Here is a 27,260-nt window from a genome sequence, read left to right as displayed (position 1 = left end):
CGGTTGTGGCGGGGGCGGGGTGTGAGGGATGTGATGTGGGAGACGCGGTCAAGGGCGTTCTCAACCACTGGGGGGGGGGGGGAGGATTGCGGTCCTTGAAGAACTTGGACATCTGGGGTGTGCGGGAGTGGAATGCCTCATCCTGGGAGCAGATGCGGCGGAGGCGGAGGAATTGGGAATTGGGGATGGAATTTTTGCAGGAGGGTGGGGTGGGAGGAGATGTATTCTAGGTAGCTGTGGGAGTCGGTGGGCTTGAAATGGACATCAGTTACAAGCTGGTTGCCCGAGATGGAGACTGAGGTGTTCAGGAAGGAGAGGGATGTGTTGGAGATGGCCCAGGTGAACTTGAGGTTGGGGTAGAAGGTGCTGGTGAAGTGGATGAACTGTTCGAGCTCCTCTGGGGAGCAAGAGGTGGCGCCGATACAGTCATCAATGTAACAGATGAAGAGGTGGGGTTTTGTGGCTTCCTCTACATTGGGAGGCTTTAAATTGTAAGTTGCTGGGAATTTAGGCCAGCACATTCCTGTAAGGATGAAGGATAAGCCTGGCAAGTTTAGGGAACCTTTGATAACGACATATATTGTGAGCCTAATCAAAACAAAGAAGGAAGCATTTGTCAAGGCTAGGAGGCTGGGATCATACGAAGCAAGGGTGGAATACAAGGCAAGTCAAAAGAAACTTAAGCAAGGAGTCAGGAGGGCTAAAAGGGCTCATAAAAAGTCATTGGCCAACAGGATTAAGAAAAATTCCAAGGCTTTTTATATACACATAAAGAGCAAGAGGGCAGCCAGGGAGAGGGTTGACCCAATCAAGGACATGGCAGGGAGTTTATATGTGCAGCCAGAGGAACTGGACGAGGTATTAAATGAGTACTTTGCATCAGTATTTACCATAGACAAGGACTTGGGGATGATGAGTCAGGGGAAGGGTGTGTAGATAGTTTTACACCTTGATCAAAAGGGTGTTTTGAAAAGCATTAAGGTAGACAAGCCGCCAGGACCTGATAGTATTCTGGGGTATATCCTGAGAGACGCAAGTGAGTACATTGCTGGGGCCTTGAGAGAAATCTTTGTATCCTCACTGACTACAGGGAGGCCCCCGAAGATTGGAGAATGCCAATGTTCCTTTGTTTAAAAAAGTTGGCAAGGATAATCCAGCTAATTAAAGGCCGTTGAGCCTTATGTCTGTACTAGGGAAGTTACTGGAGAGGATTCTTCAAGACAGGATTTACTCCCACTTGGAAATACGTGAGCATATTAGTAAGAGGCAAAATGGTTTTGTAAAGAAGAGGTCATTTTTAACTGACTTGGTTGAGTTTTTTTTGAGAGAGTGACGAAGGTGATCGATGAGGGTAGGGCAGTTAGTGTTGTATACATGGACTTCAGTAAGGCCTTTGACAAGGTCCCTCATGGCAGACTGATACAGGAAGTAGAGTTGTGTGGGGTCAGAGGTGGGCTTCCAAGATGGATAAACTGGTTCAATCATAGAAGACAGAGGGTAGCAGTGGAAGGGTATGTTACCTAAATGGAGGGCTGTGACTAGTGGCATTCCTCAGGGATCAGTGTTGGGTCCTTTGCTGATTGTAATATCTGTAAATGATTTGGAGGAAAATGTATTCCGAGATAGTAGGAACTGCAGATGCTGGAGAATCTGAGATAACAAGGTGTAGAGCTGGATGAACACAGCAGGCCGAGCAGGAAGGCTGACATCTTGGGCCTTATCCTCCTTCAGATTCTGAAGAAGGGTCTAGGCCCGAAACATCAGCCTTCCTGCTCCTCTGCTGCTTGGCCTGCTGTGTTCACCCATCTCTACACTTTATCTCTTATTGGAGGACAATGGTTTGATTAGTAAGTTTGTGGATGACACAAAGGTTAGTGGAATTGCAGATAGCGATAAACACCGTCAAAGGATAGAGTAAGATATAGATTGGTTGGTGACTTGGGCAGAGAGATGGCAGATGGAGTTTAATCCAGAAAAAGAGGTAATGAATTTTAGAATGCCTAATTCACGTGGAAAATATACAGTACATGGCAGAACCCTTAAGAGTACTGATAGGGATCTGGGTGCACAGCTATACAAGTCACTGAAAATGGCAATGCATTTGGAGAAGGTAGTCAACAACGCATACAGCATGCTTGCCTTCATAGGCCAGGGCACTGAGTTTAAAAATTGGCAGATAAATGTTACAGCTTTATAAACCTTAGTTTGGCTGCATTTGGAATATTGTTTTTAATTCTGGTTGCCATGCTACCGGAAGGATGTGGTGGCTTTGGAGAGAGTATGGAAAAGATTTACCAGGATATTGCCTGGTATGGAGGGCATTAGCTCGGAGGAGAGGTCATAGAAACGTGGGTTGTTCTCACTGGAATGACAGGTTGAGAGGTGACCTGATAGAGGTCTACAAGATTATGAAGGGCGTGGACAATCAGAAGCTTTTTCCCAGGGTGGAAGAGTCCGTTACTAGGGGACATAGGTTTAAGGCATCGGGACAAAGTTTAAAGGTGATATATGAGGCAAGTATTTTTTCTTCCCGAGGATGGTGGGTGCCTGGAACTCGCTGCTGGGGGAGGAGGTAGAAGCAAATACAATAGTGACTTTTAAGAGATAATGGGAACTGCAGATGCTGGAGATTCCAAGATAACAAAATGTGAGGCTGGATGAACACAGCAGGCCAAGCAGCATCTCAGGAGCACAAAAGCTGACGTTTCGGGCCTAGACCCTTCATCAGAGATGAAGGGTCTAGGCCCGAAACGTCAGCTTTTGTGCTCCTGAGATGTTGCTTGGCCTGCTGTGTTCATCCAGCCTCACATTTTGTTATCAGTGACTTTTAAGAGGTGTCTTTACAAGTATATGAATAGGATGGGGATAGAGGGAGACGGTCCCTGGGAAGGTGGGGGTTTTAGTTGTGACGGGCAGCACGTCAGTTCAGGCATGGAAGGTTGAAGGGCCTGTTCCTGTGCTGTAATTTTCTTTATTTTTTGATCTGTTTCCACACTAGGAATTAATACATTCAGCCCAGGAAGTCCACACCGGCTCTCTGAACGGCATCCCACCCAGACGCACCCCACCCTATCCCTGTAACCCTGCATATCCCATGGCTAATCCACCTAGCCTACACATCCCTGGACACTGGGAAATTTAGCACCGTCAATCCACCTAGCTTGCACATCTCTGGGAGGACAGTGGGAGGAAACCAAAGCACCCAGAAACCCACACAGACACTGGGAGAATGTGCAATTGAACCTGGGTCCCTGGCTCTGTTAGGCAGCAGTGCTAACCACTGCACTGTCCTTGAGTTTTGAGAGTATGTACAATGAGCATAAGTCAGAGGCTGAGTGCTGTTTTCAGTGACAGAAATTGGCTTGTGGAAATACAGTACTGATCATTGAGTAAAATATTTCAGTTTTGAAGCATTCGGGACTTTTTCAGTGAGTTCTGTGGAGCACAGTGCCAGGTGCTGCTGATGCTCCAATTCACTGAAGTTGTTTTGACATTCCATTTCAAACCCTCTGCCACCTAGAATAAAGCCAGGAGACATTTGATTACACCACCGTTTGAAATCTAACACTACCTTGGTTTAGTACTAGATTACCGTTCTTTACTGTCATTGGGCCAAAATCTTGGAACTGCCTACCTAATGGCACTGTGGCTATATATAAACCATATGGACTACAGTGGTTCAAGAAAGCTGCTCACCAATCAGATCACTGACAAATGCTCATTGAAGCAAATTCGAACAGAACCGCAGGCAACGTTCCTACCCAACAAGCTCAATGCATTCTACTGTCGCTTTGAAGAGAAGGTTAATGAAACAATGCCTCCTATCCCGGTGTCACAGTCTTGGATGCAGCTGCACCCACGGTCACCGCTGCAAATGTTAGATCGGCCGCCTTGAGAGTGAGCCCAGGGAAAGCGGCCAGCCTTGAGGGCGTATTCACAGACATCTTTAACATCTCTTTACTACAATCTGAAGTCCTCATCTACTTCAACAAGGTCACCACCATACCAGTGCCAAAGAAAAATCATACAGTGTGCCACAATGATTATGGTTTGGTGTATCTGACTTCCATGATTATGAAGTACATCAAGAGGTTAGTCATAGCCCACATCATCTCCAGCCTACCAAATTACCTTGATCCCTTGCAGTGACAATAGGTCCACAGCAGATGCCACCTACTTTGCCCTATGCTCATCCTTGGAACATCTAGATAACAAGGGTGCCTACATCAGGCGCCTACTTATTGACTACAACTGCTCCTTTACTATAATTCCAAACAATCTCACCTCCAAATTCTGAGACCTAGGTCTTCGCTCACCCTCCGTAACTGAATCCTCAATTGCAATCTATGGGTGAGAAAATCAATAAGAAGCAGAAACACTCACTCCCCAATAATCCTGAAGACTGGTGCCCTGCAAAGTTGAATACTCAGCCCCCTGCTATACTCCTTACACACTCAACTGTGTGGCCAAATTCTTCTCCAACTCCATTTACAAGTTTGACAGCACTGTAAGTTGGATCTCAAACAACAAGAGAAAGTGTACAGGGAAGAGAGTGCTTAGCGGCATAGTGTAAAGATGACGATCCCTCCATCAATACCAGCATAACTAAGGACTTCAGGAAGCAGAATGGAGGGCATGTCCCTGCCTGCATCAATGGTGCTGAGGGGGAGATGGGGTCAACAGCATCAAGTTTCTGGGAGTGATGATCAGCAACCTGTCCTAGTCCACTCGTGTTCACACTATAGTTAAGAAAGCGCAACAATATCTCTACTTCGTAAGGCTAAGGAAATTTGGCGTATCCACAAGGACTCTTACCAATTTTTATAGATGCACTATGGAAAGCATTCAGTCTGGATACATCACAGCGTGGTTTGGCAACTGCTGTTTCCCAAGACTGCAAGAAACTACGGAGAGTCTATACACAGCCCAGTCAATCATGTAAAGCAAGCTTCAATCCATTGACTCCATCTACACTTACTGCTGCCTTGGGAAAGCAGCCAACATATTTCAAAAACACCCCCCATGCCAGTTAACGTCGGGCAGAAGATATATAAGTTTAACAGTGTGGATAGAAGCAGGAACAGCTTCCTCCCCACTTAACACATTTGAGGCGCCTATTCAGGAGTCTGTTAATTCTGATGTTCCCTGCTCTCTCCCCCATTGCCTTCTCCCTGTTGTGTCTCCCATTTCTCTCTGCCGCAACACTGTATTCTGCACTCTGTTCTGCTACCCTAATGCACGAAATACTGTACAGTCTGCCTGTATAACATGCAAAGTGTGTTTCACAGTGTAGCTCGGTACGTGTGATAGCAGTAAATCGTCAATCAAATGTGGGCCTCGCCAGCAACACCAACATCCCATTAAACAAATAAAAGAATGATCATAACTCTGGACAGGTTTCCTTCCCCTTTCACAGAATTGGGTGTACCTGTCATGGTTGTGTCCAGATTCTTCATGATATTGGGGATTTGAATTTTATAACTTCCTGTTTCTGCAATTGATACGCTACAATGACTGTGCACCTGTCATTGTTGATTATGTTACGAGTAACATTTATAATTGTCAAGGGTGAGATTGTAAACTTAATGTTTACTGTGTTTATCTGTCTTCATGAGCATAATCACAATCAAGTTCGGTAGAATTTTAAACCAGATGATTTTTGTTTTCTGTCTTGTGTCTGAATCTTCAATTTAGTTCCACTCCTTGATCTGGTAATGAGCACCATTTCTGGCCTTACGTGATTTGAATTTGTTTTCCTACTCATGTGAGGCATTCTGTTTCAACAGAGTGCAGTCACTGCAAAGGCAAGCACAGTAGACGTAACTTACCGTAACAGGATATTGGGTGGAATGGTGTTTTAAGATAGGGAGTCGTACTTAGTCTTTCTCCTAGGATTCTCTCTGTCTGTACCACAGAGATTTTGGTGGATGTTAGAACTAAGTTTTGGGGGTGGGGGAAAATAAACTTCTAGTAGAACTGTTAATGCCAGAGATCTTATGCAAGGTTTTATTTTCTCAGCTGTCTTTTTGATTTTGGTAGGTTTATGTTTCAGGATGAGTCTTCAGTCTTTGTGGTCAAGACTCTGGGTATATTTTAATGAGAAATTCTCTAATTCTTGTGGGTAATAATGTGGGCCTGATGAATTTTGCCCTCCCTTCCTGACATGCATAATATAGGTTTAATTGCTTGTCTTTGCTAACTGAAAATTGTTGTTAAAAGTCCTGGTGTTAAAATGAGTGACTGTATTCTGATGGTAACTTTTCTTTCTATTTCAATAGTACTCTGGCCTAGAAGCTAGACTGTGCCAAGTAGAGAGCAAATATCTTGTTCTCCTTCAGGAAGTTAAGAATCCTGTTTGTTCTGGAGGAAAGGGTCCTACACATGAAGTAATTTCCAGACTCCTGGAAGATGCCTTGAAGGTGGATAGCGCCGAACATCCTGAACAAACTACTCTCAAACCTCATCCTGTCAGGTAATCCATGACCACACTTCAAATTGGAACTATCTTAAAATAGTTTTTTTTTTGCTGAAGGTTCTGCTAACTGAAGGTAAACGGCTTTCCTGTAAGAAGAGAAAAGAAGCCAAAGAAGGATAATTTTCCTGGCTATTCTATCGGACTTCTCATACCCTGTCCTAGAGCAGCAAACACCTAAGTACAGATTATCTCCTTGTCTAACTCTTGTGTATGGCATAGGATGACTGAAACACAAGGAGGAAACCAAGGACAAAAATACTTTAACTCAGTGAATTGTTTAACACTTATTACAAGTAATCATAGAGAGAATGCAATGCAAACATAAGCTATTCAACCCAAAATGTTTTGAAAATCTTTATCAAAAGAATTCTTGATCTAATCTTCCAGTGAAAACAGCTCCAAACTTTCTATTTATATTCCAACAAGCCAGGCAATCCTCTTCGTATCTGGACTGAACTCTCTCTGTCTTAATATCAACCTCAGTGTTTGCCCAAAGCAGTGTGCAGTTCTCCAGATGTGGTCATACTAATGCTTTGTATTGATTCACCACTGCATCTCAGCTTATGTTCTGTGTCAGATTCCATGAACCCCAGTAATCCATTCACCACCTTTTATGGCCTCATCCTTTTCAAGGTGTTGTGCTTGATGTTTTGTAAACCTTAACTCCCAAATTACCCACTGACTCCACATTTTGATGGAGAAAAATGACTCATTTAAAAATGTCATTTCTCAGTAATTGGATTTTCAATTTATTATGCCACTTGAATCTCATAATTATTTACCATGCTTCCTACTCTTGTATAATCTGCAAATTTGTTCATTTCTTTCTCTAAACATATACCTAAAACACGTAAACTTGAAATTATCCAATACTCTTCTGCTCTTGTCTTAACTGCCCCAAGTTCCCTTTCCCCTTTATTTGGGATCCTAGTCAAGCTGCGTCTTGATTATAAAATGCTCTTGCACGTTTTCAAATATGCTCCAGTACCACCACCAATTTGTGTTTATTTTCAACTAATGCATTATCGTGTACTCATGGAGGCCTCAGGCATAGAGCCATAGGGCCATACATCATGGAAACAGGCCTTTTGGCCCAAACTGGTCCATGCTGACCATGGTGCCCACTCAGCTTGGTCCGTATCCCTCTAAACATTTCCCATCCATGTACCTGTGCAATGTTTTAATGTTGCTTTTGTACCTGCCTCAACCACTTTTTCTGGCAGCCCATTCCATATATGCACCACTCTCTGCATGAAAAAGTTGCCCCTCAGATCCTTCTTAAATCTTTCCCCTCTCACGTTAAACCTATGCCTTCTAGCTTTCAATTCCACATCCCTGGGAAAAAGACTGTAGTATGCATTCATCCTATCTATGCCCCTCATAATTTTATACACCTCAGTAAGGTCACCCTCTTTATTCTAAGGAATGAAGTTCTATTCTGGCAAGACTCTCCCTATAACGCAGGCCTACTAGTCATGGCAACATTCGCATAAGTCATCTTTGTACACTTTCCAGTTTAACTATGTCTCTCCTATAACAGGGTGACCGAAGCTGTACATAATACCCCAAGTGCAGCCTCACCAACAACTTGTACAACTGTAACATAATGGTCCAACTCATGCTCAGTGCCCCTACCGATGAAAGCCAGTGTGCTAACTGCATTCTTCACCCTATCTACATGTAATGCCACTTCCAGTGAAAGATATACTGTGCTCCTAGGTCTCTCTGTTCCACAACGTTCCTTAGGACCTTTACTATTGACTATATAAGTCCTATCTTGGTCTGTCTTTCCAAAGTGAAACATCTCACACTTATCTGTATTGAATTGCATTTACCAATCCTCAGTCCACTTCCTCATCTGATCAAGATCCCTCTTTAATTTTTGATAGCCTTCGTCAAAATCAACAATACCTCCTAATTTTGTATCATCCACAAACTTAGTAATCATGCCTTGTACATTCACATCCAGATCATTTCTGTCAATAACAAATAACAAAGGTCCCAGCACCGACCTCTATGGCACACCACTAGTCACAAGTCCCCAGTCTGAGAAACAACCTTCAAACATCACCCTCTGCTTCTCACTTGGGCTAGTTTTGAATCCAAATTGCTAGCTGTCCCTGGATCCCATGCAACCATAACGTTCATGACGATGCAGGACCTTGTCCGGAGGCCTTGCTAAGGTCCATATCGACAACATCCACCCTCATCTATCCCCTTGGTTACCTCTTTAAAAAATCTCAAAGGTTTGTCAGATACGACTTCCCATGCGCACATCAATCCTGATTATCCCTAATCAAACCTTGACTATTCAAATGTTGGTTCATCTTGGCCCTCCATACCCTCTCCAATAACTTGTCTACTACTGTTGTCAGGCTCCCTGGTCTGTAGCTCCCTGCTACCTCTCTTAAACAATAGAACAACATTAGCCGCACTCTAGTCTTCTGGAACTTCACCAGTAGCTAAAGATGAAGCAAAAATCTCTGCGAGGGTCGGTCTTCTTCACTAGCCTCCCGCAACTCCCGAGGATGAACTTAATCATGCCCAAGAGATTTATCCACCTTAATGCAATCTAAGGCTGCAAACACATCCTCTTTGGTAATATGTATGCAGTTCAAGACATCTCCATTTGTTTCCCTTATTTCCTTATTATCCATGATTCTCTCCTCCATAAACACTGAGGAGAAATATTCATTAAAAATCTGCTGCATTACCTGTGGCTCCACACACAAATGGCTGTGATGTTTTTAAGGAGACCTATTCTCTCCCTAGCTACCCTTTTACTCTTAATAAAGCTATAGAACCACTTGGGATTATCTTTAACCTTATCTGCCAGATCCATCTTATATCCTGTTTTTGCTCTTCTGGTATCGTTAGAGTCATGATGAGCACTTCAGTTTTTAGATACGTGTAGTATTTGTTCTTACTATGCTCTGTCATACTTCCTGGTTTTCTTTTTGTTTTAATTAGTGTCTTTCTTTAATTTCCTTTATTTTTGTTATACCTATAGATCTCTGTTATAGATCCCATACTCTCCACCTGTTGGATTTTTGTTTATATCTAAATGCCATATTTATCTACAGTGGCCTGTAAGTTGAAATAATTCTTCTCAATTAAATATTTTCTCTGCAGTTTTGCATTTTCTTTGTAAAAACATGCCATTATTGAACCATTTATTTACTGTAAAAATGATAACATTCCAGAAGGTCATTGCGTCCACTGCTTGTTCTAATGTAGTGACTGACTCTGAATCTTCTTTGGCATGGCTTTACCCTTTTATATCTTTCTTTTTAAAAATTTCAAATGGAATTAGATACTACAAGTGGCTGACTTAATGACACTCATCTCTTCAGAAGATTATAACTGCATGTTTCTTAACATCACCCCATTGTCCCATCCAAAAGATGATTTAGTGGCCATTAGGAACAAAATTAAAGAACAGGGTCTCGACGGTTATAACTTCTGGATTATTACCCAAGCCACGAGCAAATTGACATAGCAATAAGAAAATTAGGAAAGTAAACACTTGGCTAAAGGAGTGATGTGGGAAATAGAATTTCCATTTTGGGAGACATTGGCATCGGTTTTGGGATGAGCCCTACCTGAATTGATATGGGACCAACATCCCAATGGAAAAGCTAAATAGGGTAGACGCTAGGACTTTAAGGGTGGGAGGGGAGGGGTGGGTGGGGCTCCTCTGGAGAGGTTACTAAATTTCCAGAATAAGTAATAGGACAGAGAGGATGGAAAGTGTCAGGAATCCAACTTAAGGCATAGCAAATAGCTGGGAAAGAGGACAGTCAACGCAGGACTGAAGGTTTATACTTAAATGCGTGCAGTATATACTTGTAGTTCAGATTGAAATTGGTGGGTATGACGTTAAGGGCATCAGAAAGACATGGCTGCAAGGAGATCAGGGCTGGGAACTAAATATCCATGGATATGTATCCTTTTGAAAGGACAAGCAGATAAGCACTGGGGGTAGGGTTGCTCAGTAAGAAATGAATAAATTGGTAGCAAGGAGTGATGTATGATCAGAAGACATAACAATCTGTGTGGGTGGAGTTGAGGAACTGCAAAGGGAAAAGGATCCGATGGGAGTTGTAAGCAAGCTCCTTAGTATTTAAGATGTGGGGGGGAAAGAAAATAAATTGGGAGATGGAAAAGGCATGTAAGAAAGACACTACAATAATCATGGGAGCCTTCAATAGGCAGGTGGATTGTGAAAATTAGATTTATAGTGGATCTTGGGAAAAGGTATTTGTGGAATGTCTACAAGATTGTTGTTTTTATTTTGTAGCAGTTTGTGGTTTTCACCAGGAAACAGGACATTCTGGACTTGATTTAATGAGGCAGACTTGATTAGGGAGCTTTAGATGAAGGAACTATTGGGGGCACAATGACCATGGTATGATAGAATTCATCCTGAAATTTGAGAGTGAGAAGCCAGAATCTATTATAACAGCATTACAATAGAGTAAAAGTAACTAAGAAACTGTTTGAGTTAGTAGGAACTGCGGATGCTGGAGAATCTGAGATAACAAGGTGTACAGCTGGATGAACATAGCAGGCCAAGCAGCATCAGAGGAATAGGAAAGTTGATGTTTCGGGCCTAGACCCATTTATGTTGCTTGGCCAGCTGTGTTCATCCCGCGCTACACCTTGTTAACCGAGAAGCTGGCCAGGATTGGTTAGAAGGGGATCCTAGCAGGAAAGATGGTGAGGCAGCAATGTCAGGAGTTTGAGTAATTAGGGAGGCACAGCAGAAATTCATCCCAAAGAAGAAACATTCTGAGGTGAGAACGAGGCACCTTGGCTGACAAGAGAAGTTAGGGACAGTATAAAAGCAAAAGAGCGAGCATACAATGCAGAGACGATTAGTGGAAATCCTACAAAAACCAGCAGAGAACAACTTAGAAAAGCAGTAAAGAGGGAGAAGATGAAATATGAGTGTAAACTAGCTATTAGTATGAAAGAATATTGCGAGAGGCTTTTTTAATATATGGAAGGAAAGAGAGAGACGAGTAGACTTTGGATTGTTGGAAAATGAGGTTAAAGTAGTAGTAATGCGCAGTAAAGGAATGCCTGAAGAACTGAATGGTTACTTTTGCATCAGTCTTCACAGTGGAAGACACCAGTACCATATCTGAACTTCTAGAAAGTCAGGGGACAAAGGTGAGTGCAGTGGCCATCACTAAGGAGAACGCGCTGGGAAAGTTGAAAGATCTGAAGATGGATACATCATCCACTTTGGATGGACTACACCCAGCGTTCTGAAGGAGATTGTGGAGGCATTGATGATCTTTCAGGGATAACTGGGGTCAGGGAGGATCCCAGAGGACTGAAGAGGCTAGGGTAACATCCCTATTAAAGAAGGGAGAGAGGCAGAAGATGGGAAATTACAGGGCTGGCTAATCTTGATCTTGGTTATTGGTAAGACTTTAGAGTCCATTATTAAGGATGCAATTGCAGAGTATTTTGAAATAAATAGCCTCGAATCAGCACGGCTCTGTCGAGCTGAGGTAAAGGCTGTCAAATCTGTTAGAATTCTTTGAGGAGATGATGCAAGTTAGACAAAGGAGAGCCATTGGACATGACATATTTGGATTTCTCAAAGGTGTCTGACAAGGTGCCACACAAGGCTGCTATCTTAGATAAGAGCTGATGGTATTGGGGAATAGCTGACTGGCAGAAAGCAGAGAGTGGAGAGAAAGGGATCTTTCTTGGATAACAGTTGGTGGCTAGTAGAGTTTCACAAGGTTAGTGTTGGGACCACAGCTTATTCACATTACACATTAACCATCTGGAAGAAGAAATCAAGGGCCTTGTTGATATGTTTGCAGATGACACAGATAGATGGAGGGACCGGTAATGTTGAGGAAGTGGGGAGGCTGCAGAAGGAATTGAACAGGTAAGAGAGTGGGCAAAGAAGTGGCAGATGGAATACGTTATGGGAAAGTGTGAAATTATGCCCTTTGGGAAAAAGAGAGGAGAGAGCCTTTTCCTCAAGGGGAAAGGATTCATAAGTCTCGAGCATAAGGGGACTTAAGAGTCCTAGTTCAGGATTTTAAAGTTCACATTTCAGTGTTCACTTGGCAGTTAGGAAAACAAATGCGACCTTAGCATTCATTTTTAGGTGGCTAGAATTCATGAGCAGAGATGCGCTGCTGAGACTGTATAAGGCTATGGTCAAACAGCATTTGGAATATTGTGATCAGAGATAATGTGAACTGCAGATGCTGGAGAATCCAAGATAACAAAGTGTGAAGCTGGATGAACACAGCAGGCCAAGCAGCATCTCGGGAGCACAAAAGCTGACGTTTCGGGCCTAGACCCTTCATCAGAGGGGGATGGGGAGAGGGTTCTGAAATAAATAGGGAGAGAGGGCGAGGCGGACTGAAGATGGATAGAGGAGAAGACAGAGTTACTGTGGGACAGAGATTCCCTGAGGTTGGTCCAGAGGGAGGAGGATAACTTCTTCAGGTTGGGCATCCCTGGAAGAGGCTTCGCAGTGAGGATAAAATTGTGATCAGAGATAATGTGAACTGCAGACGCTGGAGAACCCAAGATAACAAAATGTGAAGCTGGATGAAGAGCAGTTTTGGGCCCTGTATCTAAGGAAGGTTATGCTGGCCTTTGAGGGGGTCCAGGGGAGGTTCACAAGCACGATCCTGTGAATGAAAGGCTTGTCATATGAGGAGCAGTTGAGGCCTCTGGGTCTGTTCTCAATAAAGCTCAGAAGGATGAAATCTCATTGAAACTTACAGAATACCGAGAGGGCTGGATGGCGTGGATATGGAGAAGATCTCCCCACTAGCAAGAGAGACTAGGAGCCGAAGGCACAGCCTCCGAGTTAAAGGACAACCCTTTAAAGCTCTGAGGAGGAATTTCTTGAACCAGAGGGTGGTGAATCTGTGGAACTCATTACTTCAGAAGGCTGTGAATGCCTAGTCATTGATTTTCTTTAAGACAAATAGTTTGTTGATTAGTAATGGGATCAAAGGCTATGGTGAGAAACCAGGAAAATGTAGTTGAGAAATGTATCAGCCATGATCGAAAGCAGACTCTGGCTATTTGGTCTAATTCTGCTCCTGTACTTTATGCTCCTATTCATGATTAGTCCCTTTAAAAGTGGATTACAGAATTTCCTTCCATATCACTGCAGTACATTCTCCATTATAGCCATACAGTTATGGATTTGTGTGGCTTCTAAAGCAAGCGATGCCCACCATTGCATACTACAAGTAAACATCATAGCATGTTCCTTATCTGATTAACACATGGATGTTTTCAAGTTTGTAAGAATGACAAAGTAAAAATATACTTCTGGGTTGGGAAAATGATTATTTTGCATTTATGACTGCAATAGGACAGAACAAACAAAGTGTAAATTCTATGGAGATGGATATTTCTTTTTGGGATCAAACTGCAGACATTGCAGTTCACAATAATGAACAGATACTCGGCTTGTCCTGACAAATATGTTGACTGAATCTGGCAAAAATCTTTGAGCTGAGAAAAGATCCTTTGGTGCCAATTGTTCACATGTTGAGCTAAATTTATTTTAGCCTCTGTTTAGCTATTAAATCTTCCAAGTTTCAAACCAAAGGAGCTACTAGTAAAATGAACAGTGGATCTCAAAACATAAAGTCCTTTATGAATGATTATTGCACGTCACTTCTTGGAATATATTGCAGGAATCTGGAATATATTTGATCAATTTTTGAATAATTTCAAAAATGCCCCTTACTCCATTATAGAAACAGCAGAAAAGAAGACCTTGGGTCTGAAAAATATGCGAATGAAAAAAAATCCACTTTTTAAATGTTTTTTGGGCCTTCAAAAACAATCTCTCGTTTAATAATCATTTCAATATAAGTAGCTTGAAAATAAACACTTTATAAAAAGCATATGATCTTTTTGCTTTCAGTGAGTACGACATATATGGCTTCAAGACGGTCCCTGAAGATGATGAAGAGGAGAAGTTGGTTGCCAAAGTTCGGGCTTTAGATTTAAAGTCTCTATCACTCACTGATAGTTATGAGATCTCTGTGGGAGTCAAGTGGGCAAATTACTTTGCTAGTACTGTGAACCGAGAAATGGTGCGCACACCAGAACTGAAGAACTTAATTCGCTGGGGTGTTCCACATGAACATAGGTCAAAGATCTGGAAATGGTGTGTCAACCTCCATGTCCGAAAATACAGAGATAAGCATAATTCGGGGTATTTTAACTCCTTGCTGGAGAAAGCACTAGAGAAACAGAATCCTGCTTCAAAGCAAATTGAGCTGGACCTTATGCGCACTTTGCCAAACAATAGGCACTATGCCTCACCAACTTCTGAAGGAATACAAAAACTTCGAAATGTTCTGTTGGCATTTTCCTGGAGGAATCCGGATGTGGGATACTGCCAAGGCTTAAACAGGTGTGAACTTGTTTGTATTTGGATAGGAACCTTGAGTTTACAATAAGCTAGTTCTGTTCAATTACAGTTTCTCTTGAGCATCCAGTCAGCTTGTAGAAAGTAACCTGCTAACAAAAAATTGAATTTTAAGCTAGTTTCATTACATAAAAAGTTTCTTGTGTTAAACTTCCATTGTTTAAATTGTAGCATTGTTGCATCAAAATGTAGTTCAAAGCTTAATAGCCTGTTTGAGCATGTTGATTTATATCTTAGCTTGGCAGCTCAATTAAATAGATTAGAATAGAGGAATTTCCAGTGAAAGTTTGCTCTCCACACCTAGTAGTTAAATGTGTTCTTGATAAACCGCCGTACAATTTAATTACACTTGGAGTCATACAATGTGGAAAGAGGCTATTTGGCCATCATATCTACACTGATCATCAAGCACCTAACTATTTGTCCCATTTCCTCGCACTTGGCCTATAGATGTAGCATTTCAAGTGTTTGACTACGACCAAAATGTTGTCAGGGTGCCTGCCTGTATCACCCTCTTGGGCAGTTATTCAACTATTTAATTCCTTAATTTATCTTTCAAATTCACTCTGCTGCAAGCCACAGGGACCTCTGATGTTTTGCTATTAAGGGGATCTCAAGAAATGAACTGACATCAGCTTGGGGTGCTCCAGATGATTGCGCACTTAATTTCCCCGTGTCTGTATTGCAATGATCTCAGAACATTAACTGCTTCCTGTGAATGCAATGTTGTTGAAAATCATTTAGGTTTCTCAGAGGCAGAAATCAATCTTTCCAGACTTTTTTAATGGGTTGACTGCTTTTTAAACCATTTCAGTAATTTCCATTGTTTTGGTAATTGATTCCAAACTCTTCTGCTGTTCTCACTGCTTTGATATCCCATATCCAGGAGTCAGAGCCAGGAGGAATCTGTCTATAACTAGGTTATGTAAAAGAGGGATTAATGGAATTTGATTGACTCTTAACTGCCCTCTGATATGGTCTGGCAAGCCATTTAGTTTTTCTAAAAAAAAAGGGAAAAATAAAAAGGCTGAAAGCCAGACAGACAACCTGGCACTGACTAGCTGACTAGCTGTAGAGACCCCTGCGTACCTCAGAAACATCTGGAGCTGCTACCAAAATTGCGAGAGCTATCTTACAGACGAGTCAGCAACGGCCTAACATTGTAGGCGATTCTGAGAGTAGGACAGTGTCCCAGACGTTATCATCACCATATGTAGATGTGCCCTGTACCACTGCGGGGAGGCACCCAGTAGAGGCATTGCCACATTGTTATAAAGTTGTAAGGGAGTTCCTGAATATTGATTTCAGATCTGACAAATCTTATGGATTCAAATCAAATATGTCCGTTGGAAAATTCCTACTGATTAATCAACCTTGCCCTCCCTTAGCTGAAGAATCAGTGATCTTCCACTTGGAAGTGTTCTTTAGTGTCTGTCACTGAGTGTGCCTTGGCAGCACCACTGCTTACTGAGTTAGTTGAGTCCTAAAGGTTACAGCTGCTAGATTGGATCTGCAGAAGGTGGTGAGATCTACTTGTTCCAGGCAGATCTGTCCATGACCGTATCAGTGAGTGACCACTAACATTAACCATGGAAGCACAGTTCACCTTCAAATCGGAAACATCCTCAATTACATTTTGCAGCACTTGAAGAGAATTCAAGCAGATCTAGCAACTCAACTGGGCATCAATGAGGTCCTGTGGGCCATCATACAAAAAATTGTGCTCCAATGCAATCAGCAACCCTGTGACCAGGCATATCCCCCATTCCTCCATTACTGTGAAACCGGGTGATCCTGGTAAAATAGTGTGTAGGAGGGCATACCTAAAATGAGTTAACAGCCAGGTGAAGCTGTAACACAGGGCTACTTGCATGCCAGGGAGTGGAAGCAGTATTCATTAGATAAAACTAAGCAATCACCCAACTGACAGTTCAGATCTAAGCTGTGCAGTCCTGCCACATGTAATTGCGAATGGTGGTGAACAATTTAATAACTCACTGGAGGAGAAGGCTCCACAAATATTCCCATCCTCAATGATGTATCCAGCCATCAGTGCTGTGAGACCAGGCTGAAAATTTTTTTAAGTATCTACAATCAGAAGTTCCTCATGGATGAGAGAGATAGTAGGAACTGCTGATGCCGGAGAATCTGAGAAAACAAGGTATAGAGCTGGATGAACATAGTAGGCCAAGCTTTCCTGCTCCTCTGCTCCTTGGCCTACTGTGTTCATCCTGCTCTACACCTTGTTATTCTGAATGGATGATCTGTCCTGCCATGGAAAGATTTGAATATACATGAGAATTTTATAATCTCCAAACATCTGGCAATACTTGACTGGCTGATCCTGAGAAGGAACATTAAGGGGAACTCATGTCTGACCAACTTGACTGAATTTCTCAAAGAAGCGACGAATAGAGGTCTGTGTCCAGTGGGTTCTGTTAGGAGGCAGTGACTGCTGTTTGTGGTTTAAATGTGATTTAGACTTAAATGTGGTAGGGTTGATTAGTAAGTATGCAGATGACACCAAAATTGATGGGGTGGTAAGTAGTGAGTATTGTGTACACTCTGGAATACACATTAGAGGATGGATGTGATGACACTGAAGAGAGTGTAGAAGTGATTTACCAGGATGTTGCCTGGGCTTGGGATTTTCAATTATGAAGAGAGACTGGACAGACTGGGGTTATTTTCTTTAGTGTAGAGGTGGGGGGGAACATGATTGAGATGTATAATATTGAGAAACATAGAGTAAGAGGAAAGAAACCTTGTCCCTTGATGGACAGACCACTGACTGGAGGGATGCAAGGTAAGGGTTTAGAGGAGATGAGGGGAAAATGTTTTTTCATCCAGAGGGTGGAAGGAATCTAGAACTCACCGCTTATAAGGGTGATAGAGGCAGAAGCCCTTGTCACATTCAAAAAGCATTTGGATGTGCACTTGTGATACCAAGGCTCTTTAGGTGCCAAGTGCTGGAAAGTGGGTTTGGATTAGTTAGATGTAAAGGAGAGAAGATGGACAGGTTGGGTCAAGTCAAGGAGGCGAGAATGAGAGGAAGGGGTGGCTCATGGGATGAGGCTGGGAGTGGGGAGATTTTGAAACTGGTAAAATCCACATTTAGGCCATTGGGCTGTAGGCTCCTGAGGTGGAATATGGAGTACTGCTCCTCCAGTTTGCAGGTGGCATCATTGTGACACTGGAGGAAACCCAGGAAGTCTGAGGGGGGAGTTAAAATAGTTTCCAGTCGGGAGGTGTAGTAGAGCTCAGATGGTCTACAAAGCGAGGTCCAAGCCTTCGCTTGGTCTCACTGACGTAGAGGAGGCCACATTGGGAGCAGCGGATGCAGCTTGACCTGGTACAACCTGTCCATCTTTTCTCCCACCTATCCACTCCTCCCACTCACTAACCAATCCCCACCACTCCCTACTTGCACTCACCTACCTTACTCTCCTTCCCCCTCCCCATTTATTTCTGAGCTCCCTTCCCCCTCCCCATTTATTTCTGAGCTCCCTTCCGCCCTCCCCATTTATTTCTGAGCTTCCTTCGCCCTCCATTTCTGAAGAAGGAACTTCAGCTTTCCTGCTCCTCTGATGCTGCCTGGCCTGCTGTGTTCCTCCAGCTCCACACTGTATTATCTTAGAATAATTAAATAGTTGTTTTTGACCAGAATGGATGCAGTTGCCTGAAAGGTCTTTTTCTGTGTTGTAGATCTCTATGACTGCAATTACAAATAAGTGAAAGATTTCTGAGCTGAGTTATAGAATTAGTCATAATTCATGAAAACAGACCCTTCGGCCCAACTATTCCATACCTACATTCCAAACTAAACTAAACTAATCCTACTTGTCTGTGTGCATATCCCTCCAATCCTTTCCTATTCATGTTCAAATGCCTTTTAAATGTTGTAACTGCATCCACCACTCCCTTTGACAGTTCTTTCAACACATGAACCATTGTATGTAAAAAGTTGCCTTTCGTGTCCTTTTTGAAACTTTCTCTGCTCGACTTAAAAATATGCACCATAGTTTTGAATTCCCACACTCCAGGGAAAAGACACTTGCTATTCACCTTGTGTCTGCCACTCATGATTTTATAAACCTCTCGGGTGACCCCTCCACCACCTATGTGCCAGTGAATAAAGGTCCCAGCCTCGATAGACTCTCCTTATAAATCAAGCCCTCTATTCCCAGCAACATCCCGGTAAATCTTTGTTGAAACCCTTCCAGTTCAACAATATCCTTCCTATAGCAGGGCAACCAGAACTACCTTGCCACATCCTGTACAACTTCAACATGATATTCCAACTCCAATATTCAGAGATCTGAGCAATGAAGGCAAGCATGCCGAATACCTTCTGAACCACCCAGTCAATCTGCGATGCAAATTTCAAAGAATTTATCGAACCTCTAGGTCTCTCTGTTCTATAACACTATCAAGGGCTGTACCATTAATTGTGTAAATCCTGCCCTTGTCTGTTATACCAAAATGCAGTACCTGGCATTTACCCAAATTAAACTCCATCTGCTACTCCCCAGCCCACTGGCCCAGTTGACCAAGATCTCTTCGTAATCTTAGATAATCTTCTTCACTGTCCACAATGCCACCAAGTTTGGTGTCCACCATTACTTACTAACATGCCTTCTATATTCTCAACCAAATTGTTTATTTAAATGGCAGACAAAATTAGACTCAGTACTGATGCCTGTTGAGCACTGCTGGTCATAGGCCTCCAGTCTGAAAAACAGACCACCACCACCACCACCCTCTGTCCCCTACCATCAAGCTAATTCTGTATCCGTTTGGCAAGCTCACCCTGAATCCAATGTGATATAAATTTACTAATTAGTCTTTCATGTGGAACCTTGTCAAAGGCTTGACTAAAGTCAATGAAAACAACATCTATTGCTCTGTCACCATCAATGGTTTTGGTTACTTCCTCAAATAACTCAATCAAGTTTGTGAGACACTATTTCCCTTGCACAAAACCATGCTGACTACCCTTAATTCTTTAAATGCATATAAATCCCATCTTTCAAACTTATTTTCAACAATTTAGGGGCGGCACGGTAGCTCAGTGGTTAGCACTGCACCCTCACAGCACCAGGGACCCGGGTTCGATTCCAGCCTTGGGCGACTGTGTGTGTGGAGTTTGCACATTCTCCCCATGTCTGCGTGGTTTCCTCTGGGTGCTCCAGTTTCCTCCCACAATCCAAAGATGTGCAGGCTAGCTGGATTGTCTGTAGTGTTCAGGGGTGTGTGGGTTATAGGGGAGGGGTCTGGGTGGGATGCTATAAGGGGCGGTGTGGACTTGTTGGGTCGAAGGGCCTGTTCCCACATTGTAGGGAATCTAATCTAATTTGCCCACTGCCGAAGTCAGACTCTCAGGTCTATAGTTCCCAGATTTCTCCTTACAACCTTCTTTAAATAGAGGCACAACATTAGTCGCCCACTCTCTGGCATCTCACCCAGTGGTAATAGATGATACATACATCTCTCCTGGGGACCCCACAGTTTCTTCCCTAACTTCCTGCAGTGATGCATTTAATCAGGACCTGGAGATTATCCACCTTTATCTACTTTGGATTGTCCTTAGCCTTGGCAGATGTCTCATTCTTTGCCCTCCTAATTTCCCTCTTAAGAATACCCCTAACTCTTGAAGAGATTCATTTGATCCCAGTTGTCTATATCTAATGAGTTCAAGTATTGAGAAAACCCTTGAGAGATGCAGGCTAGGTTGAAGCTACACTGGAAGTGTGTGGACTATACACATTATGCCATTTAATTTTAGTCTGAGAAAGCAGGGTGTTCAAATGAGAAATGACAGGTGTTAATTAATAGAGTGGATGCATTATCATAGCCATGTCACTAGGGTTTAATTTTAAAGATAATCTTGCCTAATTTACATTTACTTGAGGTAACCAGCAAAATGTGATTCAGTGAAATGGAGGTCCTAGAAGATGCCCAGTCTGTAGATGCTTTAGTCACAATACATCTGATTGTGATTGTATCTGATGGTGTAGTTATATTTGTAATTATAATGTCTCATGAAAATAAGTTGCTATCAAGTGGTTTTTTTATATGAATTGGCATTGTTGTGAGGAGCATAGAAAATGCCTTGCTAGTTTATATTCTGCTGTACTTTTGGCATAGATGGACAGGGTTCATAATTTGAAATAACTGACAATTTTCTGTCCTTTGCCCTTCCTCACGATGGGTCTTTGCTTACTTTTAACACAGTCTATTATAGTGGCATGCCTGGCATCCCTTATTTAGAGGTTTCATACAAAATCATACAGAATAGACTAAGACCAATTGATTCTACAAGTCCCTCATCCCTTATCTTCCCCCCAAAACGTGATTTGATTGGTTGTCGACCTTTTTTAATCTGTTACCTCTAATAACTAAGCTCTGGAAGTCATGATAATGCTTTGCACCACTTTCATTATTGTGGAGACGCTCAGTTAGCTTGCAAAAGTTTTCAATTCCTCTGTGGCTGCAGGAGAGGTGCTGGAGGCCTGCAGGACAGCCAGTGGTACTATTATTCAAGAAGGGAAGTAAGGATAAACCAGGGTACTACAGGTTGGTCTGTTTAATCTCTGGTGCAGAAACTGAATTAATTTGCATTTGGAGACAGGGGAAATTAATAAACAGTAGTCAGAGTGGTTTTGTTAAGGAGAAGTCATGTCAGGCCAACTTGATTGAAGTTTTTGAAGAGGTGACCAGGTGTGTAAACGAAGGACAGTGCTTTTGATGTCGTCTGCTTGGAAGTTAGGAAGGCCTTTTTGATAAGGGAGGGTGATAGCAAAAAGTAGGAGTACATGCGATCCAAGGAAATTTGTTGAATTGGATCCACAATTGGCTGAATGGTAGGAAGCAAAGGGTGACGGTTGAGGGATGTTTTTCTGTGGGGAAGAAACCAAAGAATTTGACTCCTTTGGTCCAGACAGGAAAATATTTCTGACATTTTATCTGACAATTAAATTAATTTTAATTGCTGAAAAGCTACTTCTTTTTCTTTTTCCAATTCAGAGGACAGGGTCATTGCTGGCTCTGCTAGCATTAGTTGCCCATCCTAATCCCCTGGAGAAAATGGTCTGCCGCCTTGAACTACTGCAGTCTATTTGGTGCAGATACACCCACAGTGGTGTTAGAGAGAGAGAGTTCCAAGACTTTGATCCAGTGACTATAAAGGAGCAATACTGTATTTCCATGTTAGGGTGGTGAGTGATTTGAAAGGGAACCTAGAGGTGGTAATGTCCTGTGTGTCAGCTGTCCTTGTCCTCCTTGACAGTAGTGAATTTGGAAGGTCTGAAGAGGCTTGGTGAATTACTGCAGTGCATCTTGTAGATGGTACACTGTTCTGCTACTGAGCATCGATTGGTGGAGAGTGCGAATGTTTATGGATGCGGTGCCACTCAGACATACTGCTTTGTCCTGAATGATGTTACGTTTCTTGCCTGGATGTGTGCAGCTCCCACAGCAGAGAAGTGGGGAGTATTCCATTACACTCCTGAGTTGTGTCTTGTAGAAAGATGGTAGACAGACTTTGGAAAGTCATGAGGTGAGTCGCTTGCTCCTGTAGCCATTGGTAATATTGATATGGGTCATATAGTTCAGTTTCTGGTCAATAATAAAACCCTTAGGATATTGGTATTGGGCGATTCAGTAACAATGGTGTTGAATAGAGGAGGTGCAGTCAAATTGTCACTTGTTGGAGATGATCATTACTTGAGATTTTTGGTGTGAATATTACTGCTCACTTGATAGCCCAAACCTGGAATGTGCCTGGATCTTGTTAATGTGACCATGGTCTGCTTCAATACCTGAGGAGTAATGAGTGGCGCTGAATATTGTGCAATCATTAGTTAACATTTCCATTTCTGATCTATGTTACGAAGTTGTGTAGAGCATTCGTGAATTGGAAGGCAGAAAGTTAGAACTTGTTGGTTTAAAAAAAAGGATTATGGGAAAAACAGTGCATCATCCCATTAAAAGATGATGTTTTTTCAGTGCTTAAAGTTAAAATTGATGTCTGATCAGCAGCTTGAAATGCCGGTGCACAGAGAGCCCCCACATGGAAACATTTTGTATTGAACAGCCGAGCAGCATTTTTACCAAGACAAGAAGTCTTTTCAATTCAGCCAATCAATTTAAAACAAGCACTTAGATTTAAATCTAAGAGGTTTTTAGTATCTGATGGTGTTGACAACATTGAACCAATCTTGTCTTAGAAATATTGTTCTGTCATCATGGGCATAAAGATGAGGGCATTTGGAAAATCGGAGCGAGCCAGCTGCCAAAGAGACAATACCTTTTAGCTCTCAGAGAAAGCATCACCTAATTAAAAGGTACCAGGGCATTTCTAGCTAAGAGTCCTCACAGAAGCAATTAGTGAAAGCAGAATTCAGCAGAAGGAAGGCATTTGAGATGTGAGATTGACGGGAGAAAGGCTGGAGAGGTAGTCTTCCAGAAGACAGCCCTGACAAGCCCAATTCTATCCTGTTTGCTAATTTTATCAGTATATCCTTCCTCTGTTTTTCTAAACCTTTTCTTGGCAAATTTGGGAAGCATCTTTAAACCCCAGAGTCACTTTAGCAAAGTTAAAAGCCATTCCCCTCATTTTTAATTTAAACAGATTTTTCTTACTTAAGATCAGGAACACTAATCCTTAAGTCTGTTTAAATCTGTCCAAATCCATTCAGATCCATTTAGATCCCCGTATATGGACTGGCCAGATCCCGGACTGGAGGCCCAAAGCTGTTACGAAAGGAAGGAAGGTTGAACCCCTCTGATAATTAAACCAAAACACAAGCCCCAATCTGTTATGATGGGAGTAGAGGTTCCCTTCCAAAAATTAAATCCAAAAAAATCCAGAGAAGTTTGCGTTGCCCCTCATAATCTGTCAAGAGTGGTTAAGAGTGAAAATTCCTGATCTCCACTTTATAAGTCACAAGTAACAATTTATTTAACCCCAACAATGAACAAATTAACAAAATTACTAACAAACTGAACAATTCCACCCTAGTACCCAAATTGAACTAAATTCTACTGGAATACTGTTCAAATAAACAAGTCCCACTGATATAAACCCAAATAATAAGACAACAATATGTTAAAATGTAATCTCTCCAATTCTCACAGAATGTCTCTTCTAGAACACTGCCTTCTGTTGATCTCACGCCACAAACACTTTTCTGCTGATTTTGTTTGGGGTATTTTCTCAGTGAAGACTCTTAGCCAGACGTGCCGTGGTGGTACCTTTTATGAACAGGATGGTGCTTCTTGAGAGAGCTAGGTGCTTATTTTTCAGATGGCGGTTCATCCTCAGCCCCTCTCCTTATTTACCTTGGATAACGTATCAATTTTCTTGCATTAGAGTTAGAACATAGAACATAGAACAGTACAGCACAGAACAGGCCCTTCAGCCCACAATGTTGTGCCGACCATTGATCCTCATGTATGCACCCTCAAATTTCTGTGACCATATGCATGTCCAGCAGTCTCTTAAATGACCCCAATGACCTTGCATCCACAACTGCTGCTGGCAACGCATTCCATGCTCTCACAACTCTCTGTGTAAAGAACCGGCCTCTGACATCCCCTCTATACTTTCCACCAACCAGCTTAAAACTATGACCCCTCGTGCTAGCCATTTCTGCCCTGGGAAATAGTCTCTGGCTATCAACTCTATCTATGCCTCTCATTATCTTGTATACCTCAATGAGGTCCCCTCTCCTCCTCCTTTTCTCAAATGAGAAGAGTCCGAGCTCAGTCAACCTCTCTTCATAAGATAAGCCCTCCAGTCCAGGCAGCATCCTGGTAGACCTCCTCTGAACCCTCTCCAAAGCATCCACATCTTTCCTATAATACGGCGACCAGAACTGGACGCAGTATTCCAAGTGCGGTCTAACCAAAGTTTTATAGAGCTGCAACAAGATCTCACGACTCTTAAACTCAATCCCCCTGTTAATGAAAGCCAAAACACCATATGCTTTCTTAACAACCCTGTCCATCTTGAGTTGGTCTGAGTTTGTCAAAACCATCATATTTAAATTCAATTGGCTTTCAGTCACCTAAGTGCTTGGTTCAGTTTAACTGGCTGATTCCAGTTCATTGCCAAAATACCAAAACAAGCCTAAGGTTTCCAGTCTCTCAGCCAGATCAATACATGCTTCCATTTTATGTCTGGATGTACGTGTTCAACAAATACAGACTTTTTTTGTTTAAATCTCTAAACTTAGAAAAATACTTAAAGGGACCACGTACTCTACATAACTTAGTAACAATAGTGATTTTCATCACTTTAGACCCCTTTGAGATTTCTCCGTTTTTAGAGGCCAGTGGAATTCCCACAAACATGCCTGATGATTGACAGCACATTACAAAATTCAATAAACTCTTTGTGGGGTGGTACAGTAGTCCAGTGGTTAGCACTGGTGCAGGTACCAGGGGCCCAAGTTTGTTTTAGCCTCAGGCAACTGTCTGTGTGGAGTTTGCATGTTCTGTCCTTGTCTGCTTGGATTTCCTCCCACAGCCGAGAGATGTGCAGGTTAGGTGAATTGGCTGTACTAAATTGCCCTGTAGTGTTCGGGGATGTGCAGGCTAAGTGAGTTAATTATGGTAAATGTGGGGTTACAGGGATAGGGTGGGTTGCTCATCTGACGGTCAGTGCAGACTCAGTGGTTCGAATGGTCTCTATCTGCACTTGACATTCTGTTGATTTTATAAAGTCATTAAATAATCTTTCTCAACTTTGTAACTAGTTCTTCAATATTTGCAAAGAGCCCCCTTCACTCACTACCTGTTTCAGCCCAAAGACTGTTAGTACTGTTTGTTCTGGCTGCCCACATGAAGACAAAATGTTTTTTTTTAAATCAGCCTGAGATGGACAACACTCAATATTGATGACTCTTCGTAGGATGTATGAGTAGAAACTGAGATGCCACAAGCAATTTGGGTCATTAATTATTTGTGCTGTGAGCTGTCACTGAGGCCTGGGAATGGATAATTGAGTGAAGTGATTCTTCACATTCACCCTCCCGTATCCCTGAAGGAAAGATCAGTGGAATAAAAGAGAGGAAGGAACTCCTGAACTGCTAAAACTGTTCTGAAGTGAACCAGTTTGACTTGGAGCTTCACTCACCATTTAAGAGGCTTTAAGATCACCCGTTTTGTGCAGCCAGTGAAGAATATGCACTTTTATTCTGTTCTTTAGCAGAGTGAGGAAGTCAGTTTTTGTTTGTTTTTTTAATTTCCAATTTAAAATGACTCAATAACACAGATGATTAATGGCATTGAGCATTGCTGTTTCTGTCATACGTTTGACTCCTTGTTACTGGCAAAAGCTTCTCTTTTCCTGTTAATCATATTTTTCCATGCTCATCTTTCTGAGCTGCCTGATTTAAGGCTACTTGTCCTTTGTTCCCCAAACAGAAAAGTTGATCTCTAATTAAAATTGGCGGTTAATCTTCATTTCTCACCTTGCTTATACACTGCTTAGATACAAGATGAGATTGTTGATTTAATACATCTTGAAATCCTTGCATGTGGAACATTTGCCATCTAGTGGTAGGAGCCAAAAAAGAACTGCTGATGCTGGAATCCTAGATAGACAAACAGGATGCTGGAAGAACACAGCAAGCCAGGCAACATCTGGACCCAGTCCTGAAGAAGGTTATACCTGTAGGGAATCTAGTCTAATCCAACGTTCACTGTTCCTTTCCCTCAAATGCTGCCTGGCTTGCTGTGTTCTTCCAGCCTCCTGTTTTTCTGCCATCTAGTGGTGGTTGTTAGCACCTGCAGATCATGACAACTTCTATAAATAAGGCCCAAGCCTACTGTTTGGATTTCTCCAAATTGATTGCGACCATTTTACTGCAACAAGTTACAATTTGGGAATGTTACTATCTGCTCTATCAAAGAAATCTAACTAATGTGAAATGATGAAGGCTTTCTAGCAGCACTATCTTAGATGAGTGTGTAAGATGTTGACTACTAATGAAAACCAGTTCCTGAAATTAAGGCTTCAGACATGTGCCTAGCTTTTTACTGCTCTTTGGCATGAATTGTACATGGTGCAAATTCTCCTTTTGCGTGAACATTGACAACAATTAATAAAGTTAAATTAAACAAATGGCTGACAGATCTATAAAACAAAGAACCGCAATCACCGAAGATCTGAACAAGAACTGAAATTGCTAGGGAAATTCAACATGTCTGGCGAAAACTGTGGAGAGAAAGTAGAGTTTTGAGTCTGGTGATGACTTTCAGAACGGATAGTAGTTAGGAAGAGGTATATGCTCAACACGGGGTCGGAGGGGGGATGCCATCAACAGACATACATTCCCC

The 27,260-nt window shown here is 42.3% G+C and overlaps 1 protein-coding gene across 4 annotated transcripts in view; it reads left to right on the top strand.

The window, feature by feature from the left end:
- The window catches only part of tbc1d2b (TBC1 domain family, member 2B), a 137,995-nt gene that overhangs the window by 96,421 nt on the left and 14,314 nt on the right, over nt 1–27,260 (top strand). For 3 of the 4 annotated variants that reach the window (XM_048520901.2, XM_059640116.1, XM_048520902.2), the window contains 2 exons: nt 6,279–6,472; nt 14,406–14,900. In XM_048520901.2, coding sequence (XP_048376858.2) covers nt 6,279–6,472; nt 14,406–14,900 — 689 coding nt within the window. The remainder of the gene's footprint in view (nt 1–6,278; nt 6,473–14,405; nt 14,901–27,260) is intronic. The other variant, XM_059640115.1, reaches the window with a different exon arrangement.

Source organism: Stegostoma tigrinum, chromosome 36 (assembly GCF_030684315.1).
Source record: "Stegostoma tigrinum isolate sSteTig4 chromosome 36, sSteTig4.hap1, whole genome shotgun sequence".
Classification (NCBI taxonomy): domain Eukaryota; kingdom Metazoa; phylum Chordata; class Chondrichthyes; order Orectolobiformes; family Stegostomatidae; genus Stegostoma; species Stegostoma tigrinum.
Note: the sequence above shows the minus strand (reverse complement) of the source record. Positions and strands in the feature narration are given on the sequence as shown.